At 49.4% G+C, this 21537-nt stretch overlaps 3 protein-coding genes across 3 annotated transcripts; 2 read left to right on the top strand and 1 right to left on the bottom strand.

The window, feature by feature from the left end:
* The first annotated feature begins 788 nt into the window (after positions 1-788).
* Positions 789-4194, top strand: LOC142064662 (disintegrin and metalloproteinase domain-containing protein 20-like). The gene has a single exon (XM_075109890.1). It carries the CDS (start codon positions 885-887, stop codon positions 3231-3233), a length of 2349 nt encoding a protein of 782 aa, XP_074965991.1. The 5' UTR covers positions 789-884; the 3' UTR covers positions 3234-4194.
* A 916-nt stretch (positions 4195-5110) lies between these two features.
* On the top strand, positions 5111-8044 carry LOC142064663 (disintegrin and metalloproteinase domain-containing protein 20-like). The gene has a single exon (XM_075109891.1). The coding sequence runs from the start codon at positions 5235-5237 to the stop codon at positions 7569-7571; it is 2337 nt and encodes a 778-aa protein (XP_074965992.1). The 5' UTR covers positions 5111-5234; the 3' UTR covers positions 7572-8044.
* Positions 8045-8177: 133 nt separating this feature from the next.
* Positions 8178-21130, bottom strand: TMEM116 (transmembrane protein 116). The gene is made up of 11 exons (XM_075109893.1): positions 21024-21130; positions 20726-20772; positions 20528-20591; positions 16538-16669; positions 12446-12550; positions 10848-10897; positions 10339-10422; positions 10117-10255; positions 9494-9638; positions 9311-9384; positions 8178-8786 (listed from the first exon to the last, which is right to left on the bottom strand). Exons 1-11 carry the CDS (start codon positions 21069-21071, stop codon positions 8586-8588), a joined length of 1089 nt encoding a protein of 362 aa, XP_074965994.1. The 5' UTR covers positions 21072-21130; the 3' UTR covers positions 8178-8585.
* Positions 21131-21537: the final 407 nt, after the last annotated feature.

Here is a 21537-nt window from a genome sequence, read left to right as displayed (position 1 = left end):
ACTGTCAGAGCGTCCATGGCATTAGGAAGGGGAGTGAGAGAACAATTTCTAATTACTCCTGGCAGTGTTTAAGGTGGCCAAACCAGCTGCAAGCGCTCTATAGAAGTGGCACAAGAAAAGACTCTCCTATTCATAGAAGGATGTGTGGCCCAAAGAATGCCTCTCCAGCAAGAAAACTCCTCTCAAACGGCTAAAACAGTCAGTAATGTGCTCAGCTGAGTGATGACCCCTGCAAGGGTATCTGTCAAATTGACACTGAAGGGTCTCACTGCTGCAGCTGAAGGTCCTATTAGTAACCAAACAATTCTTTCCCTGGTAGTCTTCCATTGCTTTCCACTTATCAAAGCTTAATCCCCTTTTAAACAAATTGCTATAGCAGCGCTGGCTTGTCACGCAAACAGGGTCAGCCCAAGTAGGGTGCATCAGGCTTTTAGTGATGAAATGGAAGTATTTAATATGATGGTGGTCCTGCGTGTGCCAGTGTTGGGGGCGGGGGGGATGTGTGCACTGGTGCCAGGGTGTGGGTCCCATCCTCCCTGTGGAATGTTTGCGTTCAAAGGGAGGCTGGAGAAACGGTCACCCCTCGGGCCCTTCTGTTCCAGCCCCAAGAGCAGCTTTTCCTGGCTTCCCACCCCATGCCAGGTCCTTCCTGGCACTGCTTTGCTCTGTTGCAGTTGGATGGCAGGCTATCTGGCCCGCCGGTGTGTCGCACGTCCTTGGTAGACAGGTAGACAAGGAAGAGCTAAGAAAAGGCACACTGGATGAAGGGAGGAGGAGGTTTGAGCCTGGCTGCAGGCTGAGCAGGGAGAAGAGGACAGACTCCGAGGGCAATGTCCTGGTGGTGAGAAGGGATCTTTGCTGCTGAGTTACAGGCAACTTTTCTGATGTCTTGTCATCAACGTTTTCCTCTCTTTCCTCCAGCCTGGAAGGCAGTGACCATGGCTCCAAGCCAGACACAGCCAAGGTGGACCCCAGTGGGCAGAGGGGTTCTCCTCCTTGGACTGGGCCTCTCCTTCCTGCTCTGGGGGCTCCTGCTCCCCTGCACAGACTGCAGCCCCGAGCCCTCTTGGGGCTATGCAGTCTATGAGGTAGTAATTCCAAAGAAACTTGGCTCCAGGACAGGGAAAGCCAGCCAGGATGAAGTGTCCTATATCATCAGCATTCAGGGGGTAAATTACACAATTCACCTTAGGCAGAAAGACTTTGTAATAAAAAACTTCCCTGTATTCACTCGTGACTCCCAAGGGGAAATCGTGGTTGAACACCCCCATGTGCCAGCAGATTGCTATTACCATGGCTACGTGGAAGGTATCCCAGACTCTGCAGTGACTCTGACTACCTGCTCTGGGCTCAGAGGACTGCTGCAGATTGGAAACTCAAGCTACAGCATCGAACCCCTGGCAGCTTCCTCCATGGCTGAGCATCTTCTGTTGCGGAGGGAGGATGTCGTTCCTGGAACGGTGATGTACAAAATGCCCAACAACAGTGCACATTTTCCAGGTCCTCGTACAACAACAACAAGGCAGTTCCAGCCCCGATGGCACACGCGGTATTTGGAGCTCCTTGTCGTGGTGGACAAGGAAGGGTTTGATGCCTTTGGCAGAAGTATAACTAATGTGACGCTGGAAGTTATTGAAATAATCAATCTGGTGGATGGGCTGTTTTATTCTTTCCACCTTCGAGTTTTGATAACCGCACTAGAGGTTTGGGTGGAGAAGAACCCTATCAGTGTTACCAAAAACATAACCAAGGTCCTTCATAATTTTGACCTTTGGCGGAAGCAGCAAAGTCTTATGTATGCTGTGCATGACATGGGGTGTCTATTTGCCTCGATGGACTTTGATCAGGGTACGAAAGCATTGCATGTGGGTGGCAAATCCAACTTCGCCAGTGCATGTGATAGAAAACACGCCTCTGCTGTTGTATCATTTGCAAAACAGCCTTACATGGATACTGCTGTCCATGTTGCTCGTGTGTTAGGGTATGTCCTTGGCATGGAGCACGATGACAGATACTGTAGATGTGGAAACACCTCTAAATGCATCATGAGCGCACATGGCACAGTGAACTATCAATTCAGCAACTGCAGCAAAAAGCACTATTTCGATTTTATAGCATCAGGGCAAGGATTCTGCCTTAATAACGCCCCAGAATTGCGAATGACGTTTGCACTGCAGCGCTGCGGGAATGGTGTCCTGGAGGTTGGGGAGGAGTGCGACTGTGGCTCAGAGGCACAGTGTAAATTGGACCTTTGTTGTGACAATACCTGTCAAAAAAAAAAAGGAGCCATTTGCACTTCTGGAGGCTGCTGTAAGAATTGCAAACCTCTTCCAGAGGGAGAAGTGTGTAGGGAGAGTGCCGGTCCATGTGACCTGCCCGAGTATTGCAATGGGACCTCTGAGCATTGCCCAGCAGATGTGGCCAAGCAAGATGGGACTGTGTGCGCTGAGGATGGGTACTGTTATTCAGGCAAATGCCAGTCTCGTACTTTACAGTGTATGAGTATCTTTGGCAAGGAAGCAAAGCCTGCTCCACTACCATGTTTCCAGGAGGTGAATATGAAAGGGGATCGGTTTGGCAATTGCTGGGGAAATGGGGCCGATATCAACTTTCAGAAATGTAAGCTAGAAAATGTCCTGTGTGGGAGAGTGCAATGTACGAACATTAGACGTCTACCTCAGCTGGAAGATCACACAACCATCATTCAAACCCCGCTGGGAGATACCTGGTGTTGGGGCACAGATTACCACTTGGGCGTGGACATTCTGGATGCTGGAGTCATTAGAGATGGCATGCAGTGTGGTGAGAAGAAGATCTGCATTAATCGGACGTGTGTCCCTGAGGAGAAGTACTTGACATCCCTCTGTTCTGCCAAGGGAACGTGCAGAGGAAAAGGTGTCTGCAACACTAGAGGAAACTGCCACTGTGACAACGGCTGGGCACCTCCCTACTGCCAATTTATTGGCTTTGGAGGAAGTGTTGACAGTGGGCCTGCACCAGTCACTAAAAAGGGGCTTTTTAGATTCATCATTGGAATTACTGTAGTAACTGTTGCTGTTATGGTGCTGGCAGCACTTGTCTTTGTGCACGTGAGAAAGCTCAGAGTAACCCTAGCATTAAACAGATTAGTCGGATGCTTTTGGGCAACAGAACAGGCCCCTAAGGAAGGTCCAAAGGACCAGGTGGAAGAAGATGGCTCAAAACCAGCTAAAAGTCAAAACTCCCCTGTGTAGGACTTCATGTGGCAACAGTGGAAAGCTGGACTCAGTCAGTCACCAGATTCAGACCCCAGCTGTGGTGGACTCATTTAAAATTGATCTAGATGCAAGCGTAGAGTTAGGGGACCTAGTTTTTATTCTGTAGAATAGCAAAATGAAATTGTTTCGCTTGACCTCACTCCATAGGAGAAAAAAAAGTCACTGACAAAAATGACAGGGGTGCTCAGGTTAATTTAAAATCTGCTTGCTGGTTTACACTGACAGACACAAGCTGAGCAAGGAGGATCCTGGGGCAGCTGAGGCAGAGCCTTTTGCAAGGCAAAAGCAACAGTTGTGTCTCAGCCCAGAGCATGGGGTCTGCAGCAGCAAGTCCCCCTCTCCACTAACCCCACAGTCCCCAAAGGACACCTGCTCTTCCCTCTGAGCAAAGAAACTTCTGGGCCACAGACCCTTCACTATGGCTCAGAGGGAGGAGTTCAAACTGTCTATACCACTGTATAGGACTGTCTCCACACTGTATAGCCACCTTCTCCAGAGCTGGGGTCCTAGGTGGAGTGCCCACTTTTGAGCCCATCCTGGGCATACCTGAACACCTCCTCTGCAGCATCACAGCCCAGGAACAAACACAAGCTGCTGAAAACATCAGGTGTTGTTAAGCGTAGGACAGGAGGAGGGACGAAAGGGTTCTAAGGCTTGATTACAGGAGAAAAAGATGTGGAATGTATCTGAAAGGAAATAAGGAAAGAAGATGGGGAAAAAATGAATTACTGCTCACATCAGTGGCCTCTGTGAAAAGTACAAAGCTGGCAGGATCATTTAGACAGGAGCTTGCAGGAAGGCTTTGAGGAGGTAAAGAAACTGTCAGCAGCATCCGATCCCTGCCAGGCTGAGCCAACAAAAAAGCCAGGCTGCTGTGGAGGTGTCAGTGCAAGCTGGGAGCAGCGGGCACAGGAGCAGCACTGAATCAGAACAGGGCTGGTGCAAAAAAACCACAAAACAACCAACCAACAAAAAAAACCAGAAACCCCCCACCCCCCCAAGTCTTTTCAGCATATCCTGAAGAAGAAGATAAATGCTGGGGAGCAGGAACGCTTCATGGTAGAAAGGGGAATTTACCCCCTGGAATGGGCTATGGCTCACCTCCAGGTAGACCTGCTTAATGATAAATTCAGAGCTGCAGACGCTCCTGCCTGCCAGTGCTCACATATATATATGAAATACGTTTTTCTGTCTGTAGCAAGCTGTGCTTGACACCCAGCAGGCACAGCCCAGGCATGTGGGGGTAACCACTGACGAATGAATGCCCTGTGGGTGGTGTTTACAGCAGGAGTCTCCAAAGAAAATATTAGAACTTCACTAGTATAGGCCTATAATTTATAAATAACCAAATGTACATATGTTGGGGGTGCATGCTCAGAAAAACTTTACTGATGGGATGTGCGATTAAGAAAAATGTCTGGAGCCCACTGGTTTACAGACTGGCAAAGGAGGTGAGACAGTGGCCAAGGGGCATCAACAATTGTAAAGTTAATTTGCTGTGACGAGTGTTATTGTGGTTAATTCTCAAATTCACGACCCACAGGCAATCTTTGGGCAGGGAACGCCTCCTTAGGGAGCAGGAGGAGGGGGTGGTGAGGTTGCATGGCTCCCCAGATCTCACTGAGTGGCAGGGGAGTGGCTCTGAAGGTGAATAACAGCTCCCTGGCCACAATGGCCACCCCACAGTGCCCTGGTGAGGGAAGCACAGTGGGGATGGGTGCTTTTCATCCCTGCCACCTCACAGGAGTACCCATGGCCCCTGTGCCATGGCCTTGCTCCAGCTCGGCCTTGTGTCGCTGGCAGCATGGCAGCTGGGAGAGGTGGCAGCACTTCCAGAACCTTCTCAAGGGGCACTGAGGGAACAGCCACCCCTCAGGGCAGCAGGGAGCCACATGCCTTCCTCAGGTCCCTGCGAGCCCTGAGGTGACAGCGCCAGCACAGCTACCACCTGAGAGCCTCAAGGGAGAGAGGGTCAAGATGTCCATGCAAGGGTTGGTAGGACTCTCCCTGAGGTGTCTTACCGCCATTTTGAAGGCACTGGCGATGAAATGGCTCCAGGCACATCATGGCGGCCAGGGAAAAGCACTGCTTCTCAGGCTGGGGGTCTGGGCAGTGTTGGTGGCATCTTTCCTCCCTGGGGCAAGCAGCCATCGTCCACCACCAGGCTATGCTGTCCATGAGATAGTCCAGCCAAGGAAACTGGCCCCCGAGGTGGGAAAAGCTGCAGGGGGAGGCGTGTCCTACATCCTCAGGGTGGAGGGGGAGAACCGCATCATCCACCTCATGCAGAAGAGAGGATTTCTGGTGAAAAACCTGCCAGTCATCACGTACAGCCCGAGGGGGACAAGGGTGGTAGAGCAGCCCCACATCCCCAAGGAGTGCTTCTACCTGGGCTACGTGGAGGGCAGCCCTGGCTCCCTTGCCACACTGAGCACCTGCTCGGGTTTAAGAGGGAAGCTGGAAATTGGGAACCTGAGCTATGGCATTGAACCTGTCCCAGGGTCCCTCACCTTCCAGCACCTTCTCTATCGGCGAGAGAGGACCCAGAACAAGCCTCTGATGTGCGGATTGACAGATGAATTGATCCAAAACCAACTGGGTGGGATGGGAGCTAAAACAGCCTTAGGAAGGCATGACTTGTCTCAGAGACTGAAGCATACCATGTATGTGGAGATATTTGTTGTGGTAGACCACTATCTATTTTCCTTCCAAGGGAGCAATGAGACCTCTGTGATGCTTCTGGTTACAGATACGATCAATTTATCTGAAACATACTACTATCCTCTGAAGATTCGCATCTGCCTGATCGGGCTGGAGATCTGGACACACAGCAACTTCATCAAGTACAGCCAGGACGTAGAAGAAGTTCTTAAAAACTTTAACAACTGGGGAAATAGGGATCTTTCTCAGAGGATGAAATATGACATTGCACATTTATTTACTTACATGGACTTTGGACTAACTGTTGGGCTGGCGTATGTAGGTAGCATCTGCCACCCCGGTTACCAATCAGGTGTTGTATCACATATACGGAGAGATGTCACAACCTTTTCAATTATTTTTGCTCATGAGCTTGGTCACAACCTGGGGATGGAGCACGACAAAAAGCAGTGTGTGTGTGGAGGAGCCACCAAGTGCTACATGACAGGAGACTCGCTCAGTGGTGCCAAGGGTTTCAGCAACTGCAGCCTGCAGAGCTATTTAGACCTGATCAGCAGAGGGGATGGCGACTGCTTGCGCAACATCCCAGAGCCCCACAGTCTCTTCTATTTTAAGCATTGTGGCAACAAGGTGATCGATGAGGGAGAGCAGTGTGACTGTGGGGGGCTGCGGGACTGTCGAGGCAATCCCTGCTGTCACCAAAATTGCAGGCTGAAGCCAGGGGCTGTCTGCTCCATTGGGCAATGCTGTCAGAAATGCCACTTCCGCGCTGCAGGACATAAATGCAGGTTGGAGGCGGACGAGTGCGACTTGCCGGAATACTGCAATGGGACTTCTGAGTGGTGCCCAGAGGATTTGCATGTGCATGACGGGACACCATGCAGCAACGATGGCTACTGCTACCGCGGGAGATGTGCAACCTATGACAACCTGTGCCGAAAAGTCTTTGGGAAGGAGGCTCGGGGTGCTCCAGAAAGTTGCTTCAAAAAGCAGAACATAAAAGGGGATCGATTTGGCAACTGTGGTGGCGATGGGACCAAAGTTGCTTTTGTGGCATGTAAACCCCAAAATGCTCTGTGTGGAAGGCTGCAGTGTGCCAATGTGAAGAGGATACCTGTTCTGGAGGGGTCTGAAACCATCATTCAGATGCCAGGGCCTGAGGACTGGTGCTGGGGCACAGCCTACCATGCCAGCATCGATACACCTGATATCGGAGGAGGGCTCGATGGCACCAGATGTGGGCCAAAAAAGATCTGTATTAACAAGACGTGCACAGATGCCATTGTCAGGACAACATGCAATGGGAAGGTTTTGTGCAGGGGGAAAGGGGTTTGCAACAACCTTGAACACTGCCACTGCAAAGCTGGCTGGGCTCCTCCAGATTGCCAGTTCCACGGCCTGGGAGGGAGTGTGGACAGCGGCCCTCCACCGCCTCTCATGATGACCATGGTGGAGGCTGTCCAAAATAAAGTGTTTCAGATGGTAATTGGGATCACAGTTCCCACTGCCCTCATTCTGATTGCTCTCCTCATTGCTGTAACCAAATACAGAAAGGCAATAGCTGCATTTTTCAGTACAAGTTTAGCCACAGAGAGAAGCAAGACTCCTGCAGATGAGGAGCAGAGTATGGAAGAAGAAGAAGATGATGTTTAAAAAAAACATGAAAGCAGTGGGAAACCCACCAGGTGAGGTTTGGAAAGGACTGCAGGCTCTGTGGGTATGCCCTTGAAGCTGGGCTGCTAGTCCCAGGAGATTTTGCACAAAGTGATTTACACAATGTAACTGTGTAAACTGTATGAAAGTTAATTACATAAATTTTGAGTGTTTCCTCTTCTTGTATTACCTACTATGTAAATAATTATTGGTTGGACCCAAAAAGTGAAGTTGTTAGAAAATAAAGAGTGTAAAAGTTAGAGAGCTGTTTTCAATGCAGGTAAAGATGTTTTATTTTCTATAGAACGGTGGCACATTAGTAAATAATTCAGCTGAGCATCTAGAACAGTACAGACAGATTAATGTGAGGTCCTGCTCACCTGGTTCAGGAGAGATGCTCCACTGGGTTGAAGAAGCCTCTTTTTCTGAGCATTGCAGCTGAGCAGGAGTTGGCATGAAGAACAGAAGGGAAATGCGCAAAAAGTCGAGGCACAGAAGTGAGCCCTCATTTTTTTTATGTTACTTTGTAATTTTTCATTCCTTGCAGTTGGCTGTTAGCACAGTACATGTTCTTATTTTTATAGTGAATTAAAAGTCGGAGATTGAAAAATATTCACCTTTGCTTTACTGTTAATTTGTAATGGCAAATACTTAGAGAAGTAAAACGTCCTTTGACCACCTACCCTCAAAGGGGCTCTACCAGATCTCTGAGCTGTTACATATAATTTGCTGCATTTCTAGAGATATTTCCATAAGGAGAAAGTCTGTACTAAAGATTTACCATGTTTAAAGAATCCATTTACAATCCATACAAACCTGTAAAATAAATAACTATCTTCACTGAAAGTGTCTGTCTTCAACAGCTCTGCTCAAGCTCCTCCAGCACTACAGCTAACTTTGCTGCTGGCAAGACAGTTCGCAGCAGATAGCCCAATACCGGCTCTGGCTGACATTGCTAAAATAAGGCGAGGTCTCGTTAGGATGCTGCCTGTTCTCCTTCGATGCAGGGATTCATCAGAGCAGGGTGGTCGTGGACCCCTCTGCGTTCAGTGGGCTGGTGGGGAGCGTGCTGGCGTAGAACTTCTTCTGGGAGCGCAAGAGAGGAGTCTGAGTGTCAATGTCCCGGCAGGCATTGCGTTTGAGGGAGAGGAAGATGTGCTGTGTCCAGCCATACACGATGCAGTTCAGAAACCCCTGGGAAGCTGCTGTCAGAGCCTGGGAGAGACCACAGGGGAGATCAGGGCTCTCTTGTCAGCCAGCACTGCACGGCTCCCTACCAGGCTGTCAAACCTGGCATGTTATGCCAAGCCTCCTGCTTCCAGCATGATTTTAGCTACTTGCATTCTCACATAATACAGGAATCTCACCGTTATTTTAATAATCTTTCCTAAATGCTGCCTCAGGCACATCAAGCAGCTGGATAAGTGTCATGGAGGAACTGCATTTGGAGGGTTTCATAGAAAGGGAATAAACTAACTGATTTCTGGGGATCCCTTCTAGTCCTATTTCTACAGTTTCTGTGGTGCTGTGATTTTGGTTACTGACACCTTTTCAGGCCTGTGAAAAACATAAAACAACTAACAAAGATCTTTGCCAACCAAAAGCATAAATCAATCAGACTTAGGTCTTTGTGGCTACAAACATGCTTTGTCTAGCAGAGATTACAAACAGGCAAACACTCATTTTTCTGTTCAAGCAGAGAAGGCAAAACATAGGAGGTTGCAGAGGAAGACATTTACCTGTAGAATTAGAAAAGCCATGTAGATTTTGCTGTTTGTTGACACTGCCAGCTTCAGTGTTCCAAGGAGGACAGCTGTGAAAAGGGACAGACAAGAGGGTATTTAAGTCCAGCTCCTTGGAGTTCATTGCCAGGCACTATGTCTTAGGAGAATGGTGAGAAAATAACTCTGCTCTCTGCTAACCTGGGGCCCAGCAGCAGAAGAATGCAATGGGGTAAAAAACCACTCGTTGTTCCACCATCTTAATCATGGCCCACTGCTGATCCCCCAGGAATCCTGTGGAGTTTACAAACCTTTTGTACAAACCTCGGGCTTGACTGAGTATAACCTAAAAAAGAACAAGCGTACATCATTGTTTGTACTTTGTGCACATGCTCTGATCTGGCTTATTCATCTAGGACAGAGCATCCCATTTCAGTCTATCAAACCTTTTCACGCAACAGTGTGCTCCCTGGGGAAGAGCAGTTGCTTTGTACATGACCTTTTCTGAAATGAAGACTGAACTGATTTGGGCTCTTGTTGGCCCATGCAGTAGGTGATCTCTGCTGCCGTGCTCTGAGCCTTCTCTACCTGCTAAATCCTTTTTGGGATGAGTTGACAGAACACAGGACTCCAGATGGCTTTACATGGTGGCACAATGATATTTTTACTCCCCTGCCGCTCCTCTGAAAAGGGAAGCAGCACAGTTCTTCCCCTGACATTGCCTAGCCACTGGTACCACCCCAAGCAAAAGACGAAAAAGGGCAAATCATCTCACACTGACTGTCTAGGTGCAATGGTTAGTGTGCAAGGACTAGGTTTCTTACCAGAATGGCTATGAAGCAGATCAGAAAGGAAATGAGGAAGACCCCAATGCCATAGAAATATATCGCACGGCAAACAGACCCACTCAGGGTTTGTGGCTCATTGGAGGGCATGGCTATTTCTGCGTGCATTAAGAGACATCTGTGGGAAGAAAGGGAACAGCCTGAGCTCCTGCCATGACTCATATGCAGTGGGGCTGTTTCAGAGAGAGGCGTGAAGCTTACCCATGCTTCTGGCTGAAGTTCTGGTAGCAATTACTGCTGTTGCCCAGGCAAAACACAGGCACCATGAGAAGGAAAGGGATCAGGCTATGAGGAGAAAGGACAACGGCACAGCTATTAGTTACTGCACTGCACTGCTCCCATCCCCAACCAAACACAGGTTTTTCTCCTGTCACTATAGAGGACTTAAAAATTGTTTTTATTGAGACTTCTCTGGAAGAGTATTTTACCAGCTTTACTAACTTCTGCACTTTCATTCATGCATGCAATACATTGGTAAAAGGACTACTTTCTGAAAAACAGCATATAGTTAACATAATTATAACTAATTTGGTTGGAGAAAAGCCCTTACATCCAAAACCTCTTACTCTGAGTTTGTTAGGTCACTCTGTTGTTACTGATAAGCTTTACAGGTTTTAGTAAAACTTGCTTCAAAATAAGTAGGAAGCAGAGATTGGCACACTACAGTTTACCAAAACCACATAATTCTGCCAGAGAGGATTAAATCTTACCTAGACGAGATTATTGCTATTCGGCCAATGCAACTCGCATAATCTACAACCTGCAAAATCCAAAGAGCTTAATTAAATTATCATTTCCATACAGCCACTGGTTCACAGGAACCAGCTCCCAGGGAGCACTTCAGCAGCTGAGGGTTCTTCAAATGATTAATCCCCAGACTGAGCACAAACGTTTGTTTCCATTTTGCACTGATTCAACACTGCTGAGTTCAGTCTGTGCTGATTTGCAACAGAAACAACTGACGCTTCCACCCACTTACTGCCTTGTTCTCCTTCAAGACTCGAGGATTTGAGAAGGGAACTTGGAACTGCGCAAGGAGCAGACACTTGATGAGCCTCTGGTGTAACTTACTCATTTTTTATTCTGCTTATTCACTTAACCTGGCCCCGTTCCTCAGAAACTTCATGTTCTGGTGAAGAAATGCAGGCAATTTGGAGTCTCCTGGTATCTGCTCACCGGGAAATGTACATTTGCAGGTGGCATCCACACACCAGCTATGACAATACAATGTGGGTACAGCTGTAGTGGTGGGAAATTAAGTGTTGTATTTTGAATGGGAGTCCAGCAAGAAGGAAACCACTCCTACAAGTGGATCCAAAACGTACAGACAAGAGCCCTTGAAATACAGGCTGATCTGCCCAGCCTGCTGCTCCTGAACCAATAGGTGGAATATCTGGGATACAAAGTTTGCTGTGCAGAGCAAATGTGTGGGGAAGAAAAAGGCTATATATGGAAATGGAGCTGATGGGTTCAATGGGAAGAGTCGCATAAGGAATCTGTCATCTTGCAGCAATACATCAGGAGCAACACACTGGTTACAGCAATGGTGGTGCCTCGCTGTTTAGCCAGGTGTGAGGAATGAAACAACTGCAAGGAGAGATTTTGGTCATGAGGTATGTGAAGTGTTTGTTTAGCCTGCAACACAGAGCGTATTTTTCTGAGTACTATGTCCTTGTCCCTCGGTTCCCAGCGATTACACTGGCTCCCCAAAGGGCTTTTGTAAAGGCCAGTGATGATGAAGTGAGGACTGGCCACTGTTCACAGAGTCAACTTGTCCTTTTATCACTAGCTCACTTCCGTCACACCTCCTGTCTCAAACTCTTAGAATAGTTACAGACGCTCTCGAACACTCTATGGTACCTGGGAAGGACAGAAATTGTCGGTTCTTAGTTTCAGGCTGTCCATGCACCCTCTGCTTTCATGTCCCCTCTGCCACGCACTGGCAGAAGGCAGTGACAGCAACAAACCAGTTACTGAGCTGGTGCAAATTGCTCTCCTTCTAACTGCAGTTAGAACTTCACCAATACCCAGTCCTGAGCTTTCTCTCCTCTGAGACGTACACTGCCATTGGCCTTTGCCTGCTTTAGTCTTGCAAGCCTAATCTTTCACTGAGAGCCCTCAGCAGACCTAGGTGTAACTCTGCTGACCTCAGTGGGCAAGATATGTCAATTCATACAGCAGTGGGGCAGAAGGGCCTTCAAAGTCCTTGTGGTGGGATATACTGTTATGTCTGCACCTCCTAAATCCCACCAGAACCCTGCAGTCAGACCTTGGTACCCAACAGTTGTTGCATGTCAGTCCTACTCACCTGGGAGGGCACCCTGTGAAGGTTCTGATTGTATTTCATCTTTAGGTCCATGTACAGATGCCAGGTGTAGTTGACAGTGTATAGAAAAGAGGCCACACAGAACATCTGAGAAATACAAATGGTATTTCAGTCCTATAATAATAGTATTTCAGTGCTATAATAATAGTTTCTGTAACACTTTTAGTTCATCGCTGATGAACCCAAAGCACATAGGCCAGAGGCAGGATGCTAAACAGCATAGTGCACTGCCAAAGGTGAGGGTCCCTGCACAGCCCCAGTGCTCATGTCTACTGGGTTGCAGTGGGAGACCAACCGGGAAGAGCCAGGTAGAGGAGGAGGAGTTCCCACCTTAGACTGCACAAAGGCAGGTTCACTTTGGCCCCAAATCAGGGACAGGAGAACTAATGACAGCAGACTGTCTTGAAAATACAAATCTTTGTGACTTGGCTCATTTTCTGGCCCAAATCCTGGGAACAAAGGGCACAAAAGCACTTTTACTTTCTCTATGCTACATCCATTAGGAAACACAACACAGATATGGGACGTAGATTTGCTTCTCACATAATGAGCTCACTACACAGTGAATTCACAGAAGCAGATAACAACAGTATATTTAAAGAGGAAAGTGGGGTCGGAGAATATCTGCACTAAGCCTGAGTTAACATCCCAAGAGCCCTTTTCTCTCCATGGGAAAAAGGAGGAAAGAAAAGATGCAGAACACTGTTTCCTACAGAGTTTCACAGTCCTCAATTCCAGCTTGAGTTGAGACCAAATATGTAGAAGTTCCTGTAAACACCCCCCCATTCTTCTTGCATTTGTTTCTGAATCCATGGTTGCTCCAGGCAGTCAAGTATAAATAGCGCTGCCTAATCATACTATATAAGCGTGCTGTGTTTGCTACAGGAAACACATGCTTCAGCGGCAAAGGCAAAGAGGAAGGGCAGGACCAGTGAATTTTTCAGTGGATTTGCTATCCTTTGCCAAAGAGGCAAGGAGCACAAGTTGGCTGCCCTGGTATCACCTAAGTCTGGGAAAGCAGTCACTAAATAAACTTGGTCTCCTTCACTGAGATTGCAAATGCTCTTGGCTGCCTCAGGAAGTTGAGTCCAAGGGGCTGCCACATTACAGCAGGAACATTACAGTGACTTTCCAGCTCATTAGACAAGGTTTAATGAGGGTTTGTTGCCCTTCTTCAATTACTTTCAGGGAAGGTCATCAAAACAGTCCACAAAGATCGTTCTCTTGCACTACAAAATGCCTTAGAGAGGCTCACAAAACATCAGCACTGCCTTCTTTTTTGGAAGAGGGAACCAAAAGCCACGTGTGAAGTTGCCAGCAGAAAGTGAAGAGAGTTCTGCTCTCCTGAGAGCCAGCTTCGGGGCAACCCTGCAGTACTCACCATGAGGAGATAAAGCAGGGGCTGGGAGACATGAGAGTCCCTCATTATAACACTTCTGTGGCTCCCCATTGTGCTCACCAGCACGAGCGAAGCCTGCCAGGACATTATTAGGCCACTGGAACTGAACTGGAAGAATGTGGGGGAATTGTGCAATTATAACCATAATCTCTGTTCTGGACTTTATTATTGTAATGCAAAGGCAAGGCATGGAGGAGAGAACAAAGTCAAGAGACAGCAGAAGGGAGCAGTATTTACATTTAACATCAACCAAACGTCTGGGGCTGAAACAAGGGAAGTCCAAGAAACAAAGCAATCTCCTCCTTTACGACACAGTATGGATGTTAAGGGAGTTCCATCCACTGCCATGTCAGCCCTTGGTGATAATGTGATGGTAAACAGGCTGAATAAGGCAAAATACTGTCCTGGTCCTAAGGCAATCCCTTGAGAACAACCACATCGCATGGCCTGTGGTGTGTCTCCAAGGGCTGCCATCTGCAGATGCCACTGCTGAGCAGTCCTGAGCCTGTCCTTGTCATTCAGTGCATTTTACACCTCCCAGGTGTTTGTGTGCAAAGAAGTCCCATGTATTTATGAGACACCCAGGAACGCAACCCTTGCGAGACTTCTCTGCAAAGCACGGGCATAATGGGGCCCGGAGACATTTACCCATTTCGTTCGGTTACAGATCACTTATGCTCTGCAGAAGCTGCTGGTTAAACCTGTTACTGGCTCCTACTTATGCACAAGGTGTTCCCACCATGCAAGGGCGTTGCTGGGGTGTTTAGTAAGAAGGTGTCCTGCACTGCGTCACGTGCACCATGCAGGCACAGTTGCTATGGCAAGTGCTCCGTTTGTTTTAATTTCTTCCAGAGCAAACAGCAGCAACAGCTCTTGCCAGACGCAAGCTGGCTCTGCCACCCTGGTAGTTGCCCTGCCAGGGGTGGTCTGCTGGTGGCATGCGGGAGAGAAGGCCAGTGACCCTGTGGCTGAGGCTGGGATGTGGCAGGCACCCTGCACACCCCACCACTGCACCCAGGCTGAGGCAAAGGAAAGTCCTGTAAGGACTTGCCCAATGCCAGCTCTGTCTACCCATGCTGCCTATCCCAGTCTGAAAGTAAAGCTCCCACCTTGCCCCCAACCCTTGCTGGTGTCCCTGAGAAGCATGGACACAAGCTGGAAAAGCAAGGGCAGAAAAGAGCCAGGAGTGCATGGGAGCATAGCATGGTCTCAGTGTCTCTGCTGAGAAATTATGGTGCATTGTCTATATCAAGCCTAATTGTCCTCTAGCAGTGCAACCTGTCTTCTCCAGGCCACAAAAAGATCACACCAGCATTAAGAACTGTCCCCCAGGCAAAGCTGCAAGGGAAACAGCTCAGAACACCCTCAGTCCCACATGATCCTTCAACCTTCTGGCTCTGAAAATCCTCTACCAAGCTCTTCTAATTTTTCCCTGTACCGTCACCTAAAAAAGATCTCTGATATTGTTCTGCATCATTCCCAAGTGGCCAAGTTACACACACCCCGCTGTTTTCTCTCTCGATGTGAACATATTGTGGTGCTTCCACAGTGGCACAGGGGAGCTAGAGGAAGCAGACATAAGCCAGGAGAGGAACAGCTGCTCTTGCCATCATGAGTATTAGAGTTTTACCCACAAGAACAGCTGTTGAAGCAACCTTGGGCTGCAGGCACCCATCCCCAGACACAACAGTGTGAACACTTCCATACTGCACACGCAGCTACTTCCCTGCCCTCTCTGAGGTACACAGAGAGCCTCTCCGGCTTTGGATGCTGCTCCTCAGCGAGGGCATTTCAGTTCCCATCTGCGGCTACCATCATGCTCCCAGGATGTTGCCTGAGCCCACACAACACACATCAAGGCTCCCAACAACCACTTGCTCTTCCCAGCCATGTTTTTGTGGGTCCTTTGAAAGGAAACAGTTTCCCCCAGAGATCACTGCTTGTGAACTGCTGTTCTGGCCCAAGCTTGGCCGTATCCTGCAGAGTTTTATGAGAACAGTGATTTGCAAAGCCTAATGCTGAAATGGGAACTCGGTGGGACAAAAAGCAAACTGTCAGGAAAACGGTATTTCACTCACTCCGCTCCAATTAGTCTCCAGCACACAGAATCAGCTGGAAAGCAGCCGACTCGCTGGTGCATGGGGCTGAGCTTGCGCTGATGGAGCAGCCCCTGAGCATCCTTGGGATTGTTTGAAAGAGGATAGGGCCAGATCAGCAAGAGCAGGGCTGTTTGTATGAATCATGTTTTAAGTCTGAGCTCAAGCAAATTGCAGAATGTGTCTGTTCCTGCCCAGGATGGAGGAAGCATGAAGAGGAATAGAAAAGCTGCCGTGTGAGAGGCACAGAGCTCATCATTGGCACAGGTCCAACAGGAAATAGATTAAGACCCATCTACTAGCTTTACACAAGCAACCTAAATGTGGCAACCACAAAATCCCATGCTCTCTTTGCCTTCCTCATTGCCTCTCACAAACCAGATGTACCTAAAACCAAGCATCTTTATCTCTGTTTTTCACACAAGGCGAAGAGATTTGGTAAGTCAGGTTCACACGGGGAGTCTCTGCCAAAGCCTGTCTAGAACCAGTCCCCCATGGCCACGCTCTGATCACCAGCAAAGCTAATTACAGCAAAGGGTGCACAGTAACAACATGAATGGTTGTGCCAAAGCTACTCACTTGTCCTGTCGTTTGCAGGTTATAGCAGATGAGATCCTGCTTGGAGGTTGGTGTGCTATAGAGAAGTGCCCCAGTGAGCCAGCACATGCCCAGAAATAGGTCAGAGAGGCTTAGGTAGAAAAGTGGACGAACCTGAGAAAAGTGAAATTGGTCAGCAGGTCTGAGCGACAGCCACAACACTCCCGTGACCACCTACAGCAGCTGCTTTACCCCCTCATCTAGATACACTTTCATCCCCCCAGCTCTTCTGGTAGGGCAACTCTCCTAGCACGCAAAAGCCATGGTGATTCTTGCTCTTGGGAGCTGTTTCAATGCAGATACGCCACCCTAATCACCCTTTCTGCCACTAGCAATGCCCCAGGATCCAAGAGCAGCATCAAATCTTACAGAAAATATTTCCAAGATCCAGAATGTTACAGTTCTGTAGAATGAGACATGTTGGCAGGGAGAAATGATGTTATTTGTTAAATCAGCTGATAGAGAAATAAAACTTTTGGTAAACACAAACCCTTTTGCAGGTCTGAAATAACTTGAAACAGACATTTTTCATAGGTGTTTCATGCCATTTCAGTTGGTGACTAAGGCTGAAGCTATTTTACATGCCAGATTAATTTTCTCTATGAGAGCCACTAGTCTCTGCTGGACGGAGTTGTGACTCCTCTAATGGCAGTTTCCAGCCCATTTCCAGTTTGCATGCACTGGCCAAAAGGACTGTAAACACTGTAGGAAAAAAATCTGTGCAAAATTCTGGCCCCCAGTTTCTTTGTTAGTGGGAGAGCAGACGCTCTGGAAAAGCAGCTTAATTATCTAGATTCCTAATTGTAGTCTTCAGTACCTAATTTTAGGCATCCTGGAGAGAAAATGATGGCTTTTTTTTTTTTCCCCCTCCAGGAAAATATAATGCTAAACACAGCATGGAAACATTTCAGGAGGCCTTGACTTTAAGATTTTTTTCATGCAGCTGAACTTTGGGTAAGATTTGCCTCAATATTGCCCTTTAAGTAAATGTTTGCCACCCATTGCATTGTGTGATATTCCCATTGCGTTTTGTGATACTTGTCTTGTTCCTGTGAGCAACAAGAAAGAGCTTAGTAAGGTTGATAAGTGGTAAGGTAGAGCTGATTGAACCAGATCTGTCCTTGTGCCACAGTTTGAGAGAGATCTGCCTGGTGTCTTCCAGGGCCCCCCACTGCCATGCAGCTGCGCAGCAGGTCCTTTGCCTTCTGCAGGATTTCTCTCCTCCAACATCCTTGTCCCTCCAGTTCCATATTTGTACCATCCAACCCAGAAACATGGTAAATAACATTGCTCTTGCTAGCCAAATATCTGGAGTTAGTTTGTAGGTCATTGCATTTATGATTTTTTTTTTTAAAAAAAAACCCAGGCTTTTCCTTGCTGGTGTAGAACTGAAGCCCTGGCAGGCGGTCATAGACATGAAAGGCTGGGAACATCATCCAGTTTGTGAGCACGGCAGGTTAAAACCAAGCAGCTCCAAAATAAGCAAAGAAGCAACTTTTGCAATCAAACAGGAGACCCATTTCTCTAGCAACAGGTGTCCCTGGAGCAGGGCACCACTGTTTGGTTGAGGAGCAACTCTGGCACAGACCTAAATAAAGAAGTAGGTGATATAGTGGTAAGTGAAAGGCATCATGGCTCAACCTTGCAAAAGGGAAAAAGAGAAAAAAAACAAATGGTATTTATAAAATAGAGGAAGGGAATGTAAAGACGTAACAAATCAGATGAGCTGCCAGGCTGGAGTATATGTGTTGATTTAGCTCTGTCTGGCCACTGTCCAGGGACATCTGCCTGCACAGAACCTGTTGACATGACAGAGGAAATTCTTTGGTCATTGCTTGCCATTGTTCGTCTCTTCTGAATGATTTAGCTTAGGCTGAAGAGTTTTATTGACCCTGTAGAGACAGAAAACAAGCTTCAAGAATGCAATATTTGATTTCCTAGGCTGAGGGCAGGAGGGGAAGTGTTTATAACATTGTTCTCCTCCCAGCCTCCAGAGCTGTTTATTTTTAAACATTTTGCTCTGGAGCCTCATGACTCAGGGAATAAACTCTTTGTGGCAAGCTTCGATATGGATCTCTTCCAGCCCCTTTGTTTACAAATTTCCACTTGAGACCAGAAACATGGGGACAAGGCGATGGGGAAGTCAGTGAAGATCTTGCCGCTTTTGAAACACCAGCAACATGTCTCACTTGGCAGCAGAACAAGAGCCTGGAAGCCTGCTGCAGACAAGGCACGCCAGCTGGTATCCATCCTCCTATCCGGATTTGCAGAAATAATCTGAGCAGAAACATCTGGTATCCCTTGAGGAGGAAGGATCCATCTGTGACCTGGAGCCATGTGTGGCTCACGAGCAGCTAGAGTGCAGCTCCCAAGCCACAGCCACATCATATGACTAATAGCAGGAGAGCTCCTGAGTAATGCAGCCTTCTTCTGGCCATGGAAGTAAACGGGTCGAGGCTGCTGAGTCACACTAGGACACCTGCCAAACCCAGCTCCATATCATACCAGAGTGGAGGACCCCAGGAGAGAACCATGTCTGGAGCTCTCCAGGTGCAGGAGATGTGGCAGAGGAAGCCTTTGATGCACCTTGTGCGGCACAAGCTCAGGCAGGTTTTCCATCTCACCACTAAGGTGAAGTCCCAGCCTTCGTTCCTCCCTGGGAATGGACAGAGATCTCCACAGCTTGTTCTTGATGTGCTGGGCAGATCGTTTCGAAGAGGCTGGCTGCCTGGGAGCAAGAGTGCCCTGCATGTTGTAAGGGGTACAGATTTGCCCTGCAACCCTGGGCTCATGTTCTCCTCCCCACCCTGCTTCATCCAACGATGTGACAGTTGTTAGCTTAACTGCATGCCTTCCTTCTCTGGGGATAACTCACTGCATTCCCTGGAAGTCCAGTTCTCTGGGCTGCAGATCAAACCCATGAGGTACAAAGAACATGGAAGATGAGGGAAGTATAAATACAGCTTTTTTACAACATAGCTGCCGGCTCTACAGTCCTACTGGTCTTAGCAGTAACCTGTTATCTGCATGGTCAACAGACCAGGCTGCCAGACATCTGCAAACCCTGGACAACAAACCCCACCTTCACACAGATCAGCTCTGTGCGCTGCCTCTGGTAAGTCCTGGGCAGACAGAGAGGCTGTGTGTGGATGGCAAAAGCCTGGCAGGCTTGGGATGGAGGTCTATGGCTACTGCACATGTGCCAGCCACCTGCTCAGCACGCCTGATACATCCCAAACATGCAGGATTCCCTGCACACAGGACCTGGACGTGTGATGCACTCAGGACATGCCAGGCACTGCATTTGTGTCAAATCTGCAGTGCACATGCGGACAGTCCCACCATGAGGGAAGTTTGCATTTGAGTCCCACTGCTTCAGCATTAGAAACGTTTGTGGCTCCTGCGCGCAGGCAGGGTAAATCTGCCAAAGCGCCACTGTGGAGCCCAGCACAAAAACCTGCTTTTCAGCCTGGTCTCTTTTTGCCTGAACTTTGCAGCAGTTTTGATAGCGCACCTGCCTAGAAAAACTACTCAGAAATACCTGAAGACGACACCGTAAATACATTTCCTACAGGGCCATCTCCAATTTGCACTTCAGCAGCTTTGTGCACAGCTCACCTCTCCAGGCGTTTTGCCCCGCAGAGGAGGACACCCTAACAAATCCCTGTTCCCAGGATGTGTCTGAACAACTGGAGCAGTTTCCCGGAGAGGCAGAAAGCGCGGGGCTAAGGAACTTGCTTCTTCCTGCATGGGTGCAGTTCCAGGTCAGTCCCTTTAACTCATATCACAGACAAAAGGCAAAACTCTCGGCAAGCCCTTTGCCTCCCAGCTGTTAAACAAGGTCTAACCACACAAGCCTGAAGTCCCTCCTAGCAGAGTGCCTCAACCACGGGGGTCTTTACTACACGCATGACCCATCGGCAAGGTACCAACACTTCGGCTTACGGAGGGAAAAGGAGGCGCAGACCTTACCTCAGGGGACCGCACTGCGTTTTGAAAGACGGCGTAGGCAATAATTGAGCTGGAGCCTATAACACTGAGAAAACAAAGCACAGGTTGGAACAGGAGCACATCTCCCTCGCTGGGATAAGCGATTTCTCTTTTTCTGGAGAAAATCCCGTTGCAATAGTAACTCCATCCCGGGGACGTGGGTTTGGCAGCACGTTGTACCTGAGCATGGCCATGGTGAACTGTATCCACTGCAGAGCCGAGTAGACCTGGGGAGAAGGACGGGTGGGAGCTCAGCACGCCGCGGTCCCACGCACGGCGGGGAGCGCCCCACAGACAGCCGAGCTGATTGCGGGGAGCCGCGGAACGGGGAGCGCCGGAGCCGGTCCCGACCCGCAGCCCCGGAGAGGAGCGGACAGAGCTGCCGGTGCCGCAGAGCGGGGCGAGGGGCGCGCACGGTCCCGGGAGAGGGGACAGCCGCTGACCCCCGGGGCTCCCCGTGCCGGCGGGGCTCGCTCACCTCCTGCCAGCTCCCGTCCAGCCGGGCCGCCTCCGCCGGGAGGGCCATGGGTACCCGCCGCCGCCGCCGCACCGCTCCCGGGGCTGCGGGGACCGCCCGCGCTCCGCCCCGGGGCCACCCCGCGCCCGGCCCGCCCCGCACCCCGGGCCCGGCCCCCGCCGTCGGGGCCGTCTGAGGGCAGCGCCCAGTCATAGAGAGGGGACTGAGGGGGAACCGGCGTCCTGGGGAACCCCGCGCCTCAGCCGCCGCGCATCCCCACCGGGATGCGAAGCCCGACCCAGCCCCGGCGGGAAGGTGCACCGTGGACCCCCGGACCACGCACCCCGAGCCGCTGCATCCCCGGCCGGCCACCCCTCCAGGAGCCGACCCGGAGCGACCCTGCTTAGCTTCCCCCCTGCCCCGCACAGCTGGCACATCGCCCTGGGCGGGAGCGAGGCAGCGCCCTCTCCTCAGGAGCCAAGCGGGAAGCCTCCCCTCACACGCCCCGTAGGGATCGCCCCCGCCGCCCGCCCTG

This window comes from Phalacrocorax aristotelis, chromosome 15 (assembly GCF_949628215.1).
Source record: "Phalacrocorax aristotelis chromosome 15, bGulAri2.1, whole genome shotgun sequence".
Taxonomy (NCBI): Eukaryota; Metazoa; Chordata; class Aves; order Suliformes; family Phalacrocoracidae; genus Phalacrocorax; species Phalacrocorax aristotelis.
This window is presented reverse-complemented; position numbering and strand designations above follow the sequence as displayed.

What these genes read in the sequence shown, in the direction of transcription:
- TMEM116 (XM_075109893.1), bottom strand. Translation starts at nt 21,071, where the DNA reads ATGGCCCTCCCGGCGGAGGCGGCCCGGCTGGACGGGAGCTGGCAGGAG. An exon ending in TGGACGGGAGCTGGCAGGAG is followed by an intron (nt 20,773 to 21,023) that starts GTGAGCGAGCCC and finishes CCTTCTCCCCAG; the next exon opens with GTCTACTCGGCTCTGCAGTG. An exon ending in TTCACAGGGTGCCCTCCCAG is followed by an intron (nt 10,898 to 12,445) that starts GTGAGTAGGACT and finishes TGGATTTTGCAG; the next exon opens with GTTGTAGATTATGCGAGTTG.
- LOC142064663 (XM_075109891.1), top strand. Translation starts at nt 5,235, where the DNA reads ATGTCCATGCAAGGGTTGGTAGGACTCTCCCTGAGGTGTCTTACCGCC.
- LOC142064662 (XM_075109890.1), top strand. Translation starts at nt 885, where the DNA reads ATGTCTTGTCATCAACGTTTTCCTCTCTTTCCTCCAGCCTGGAAGGCA.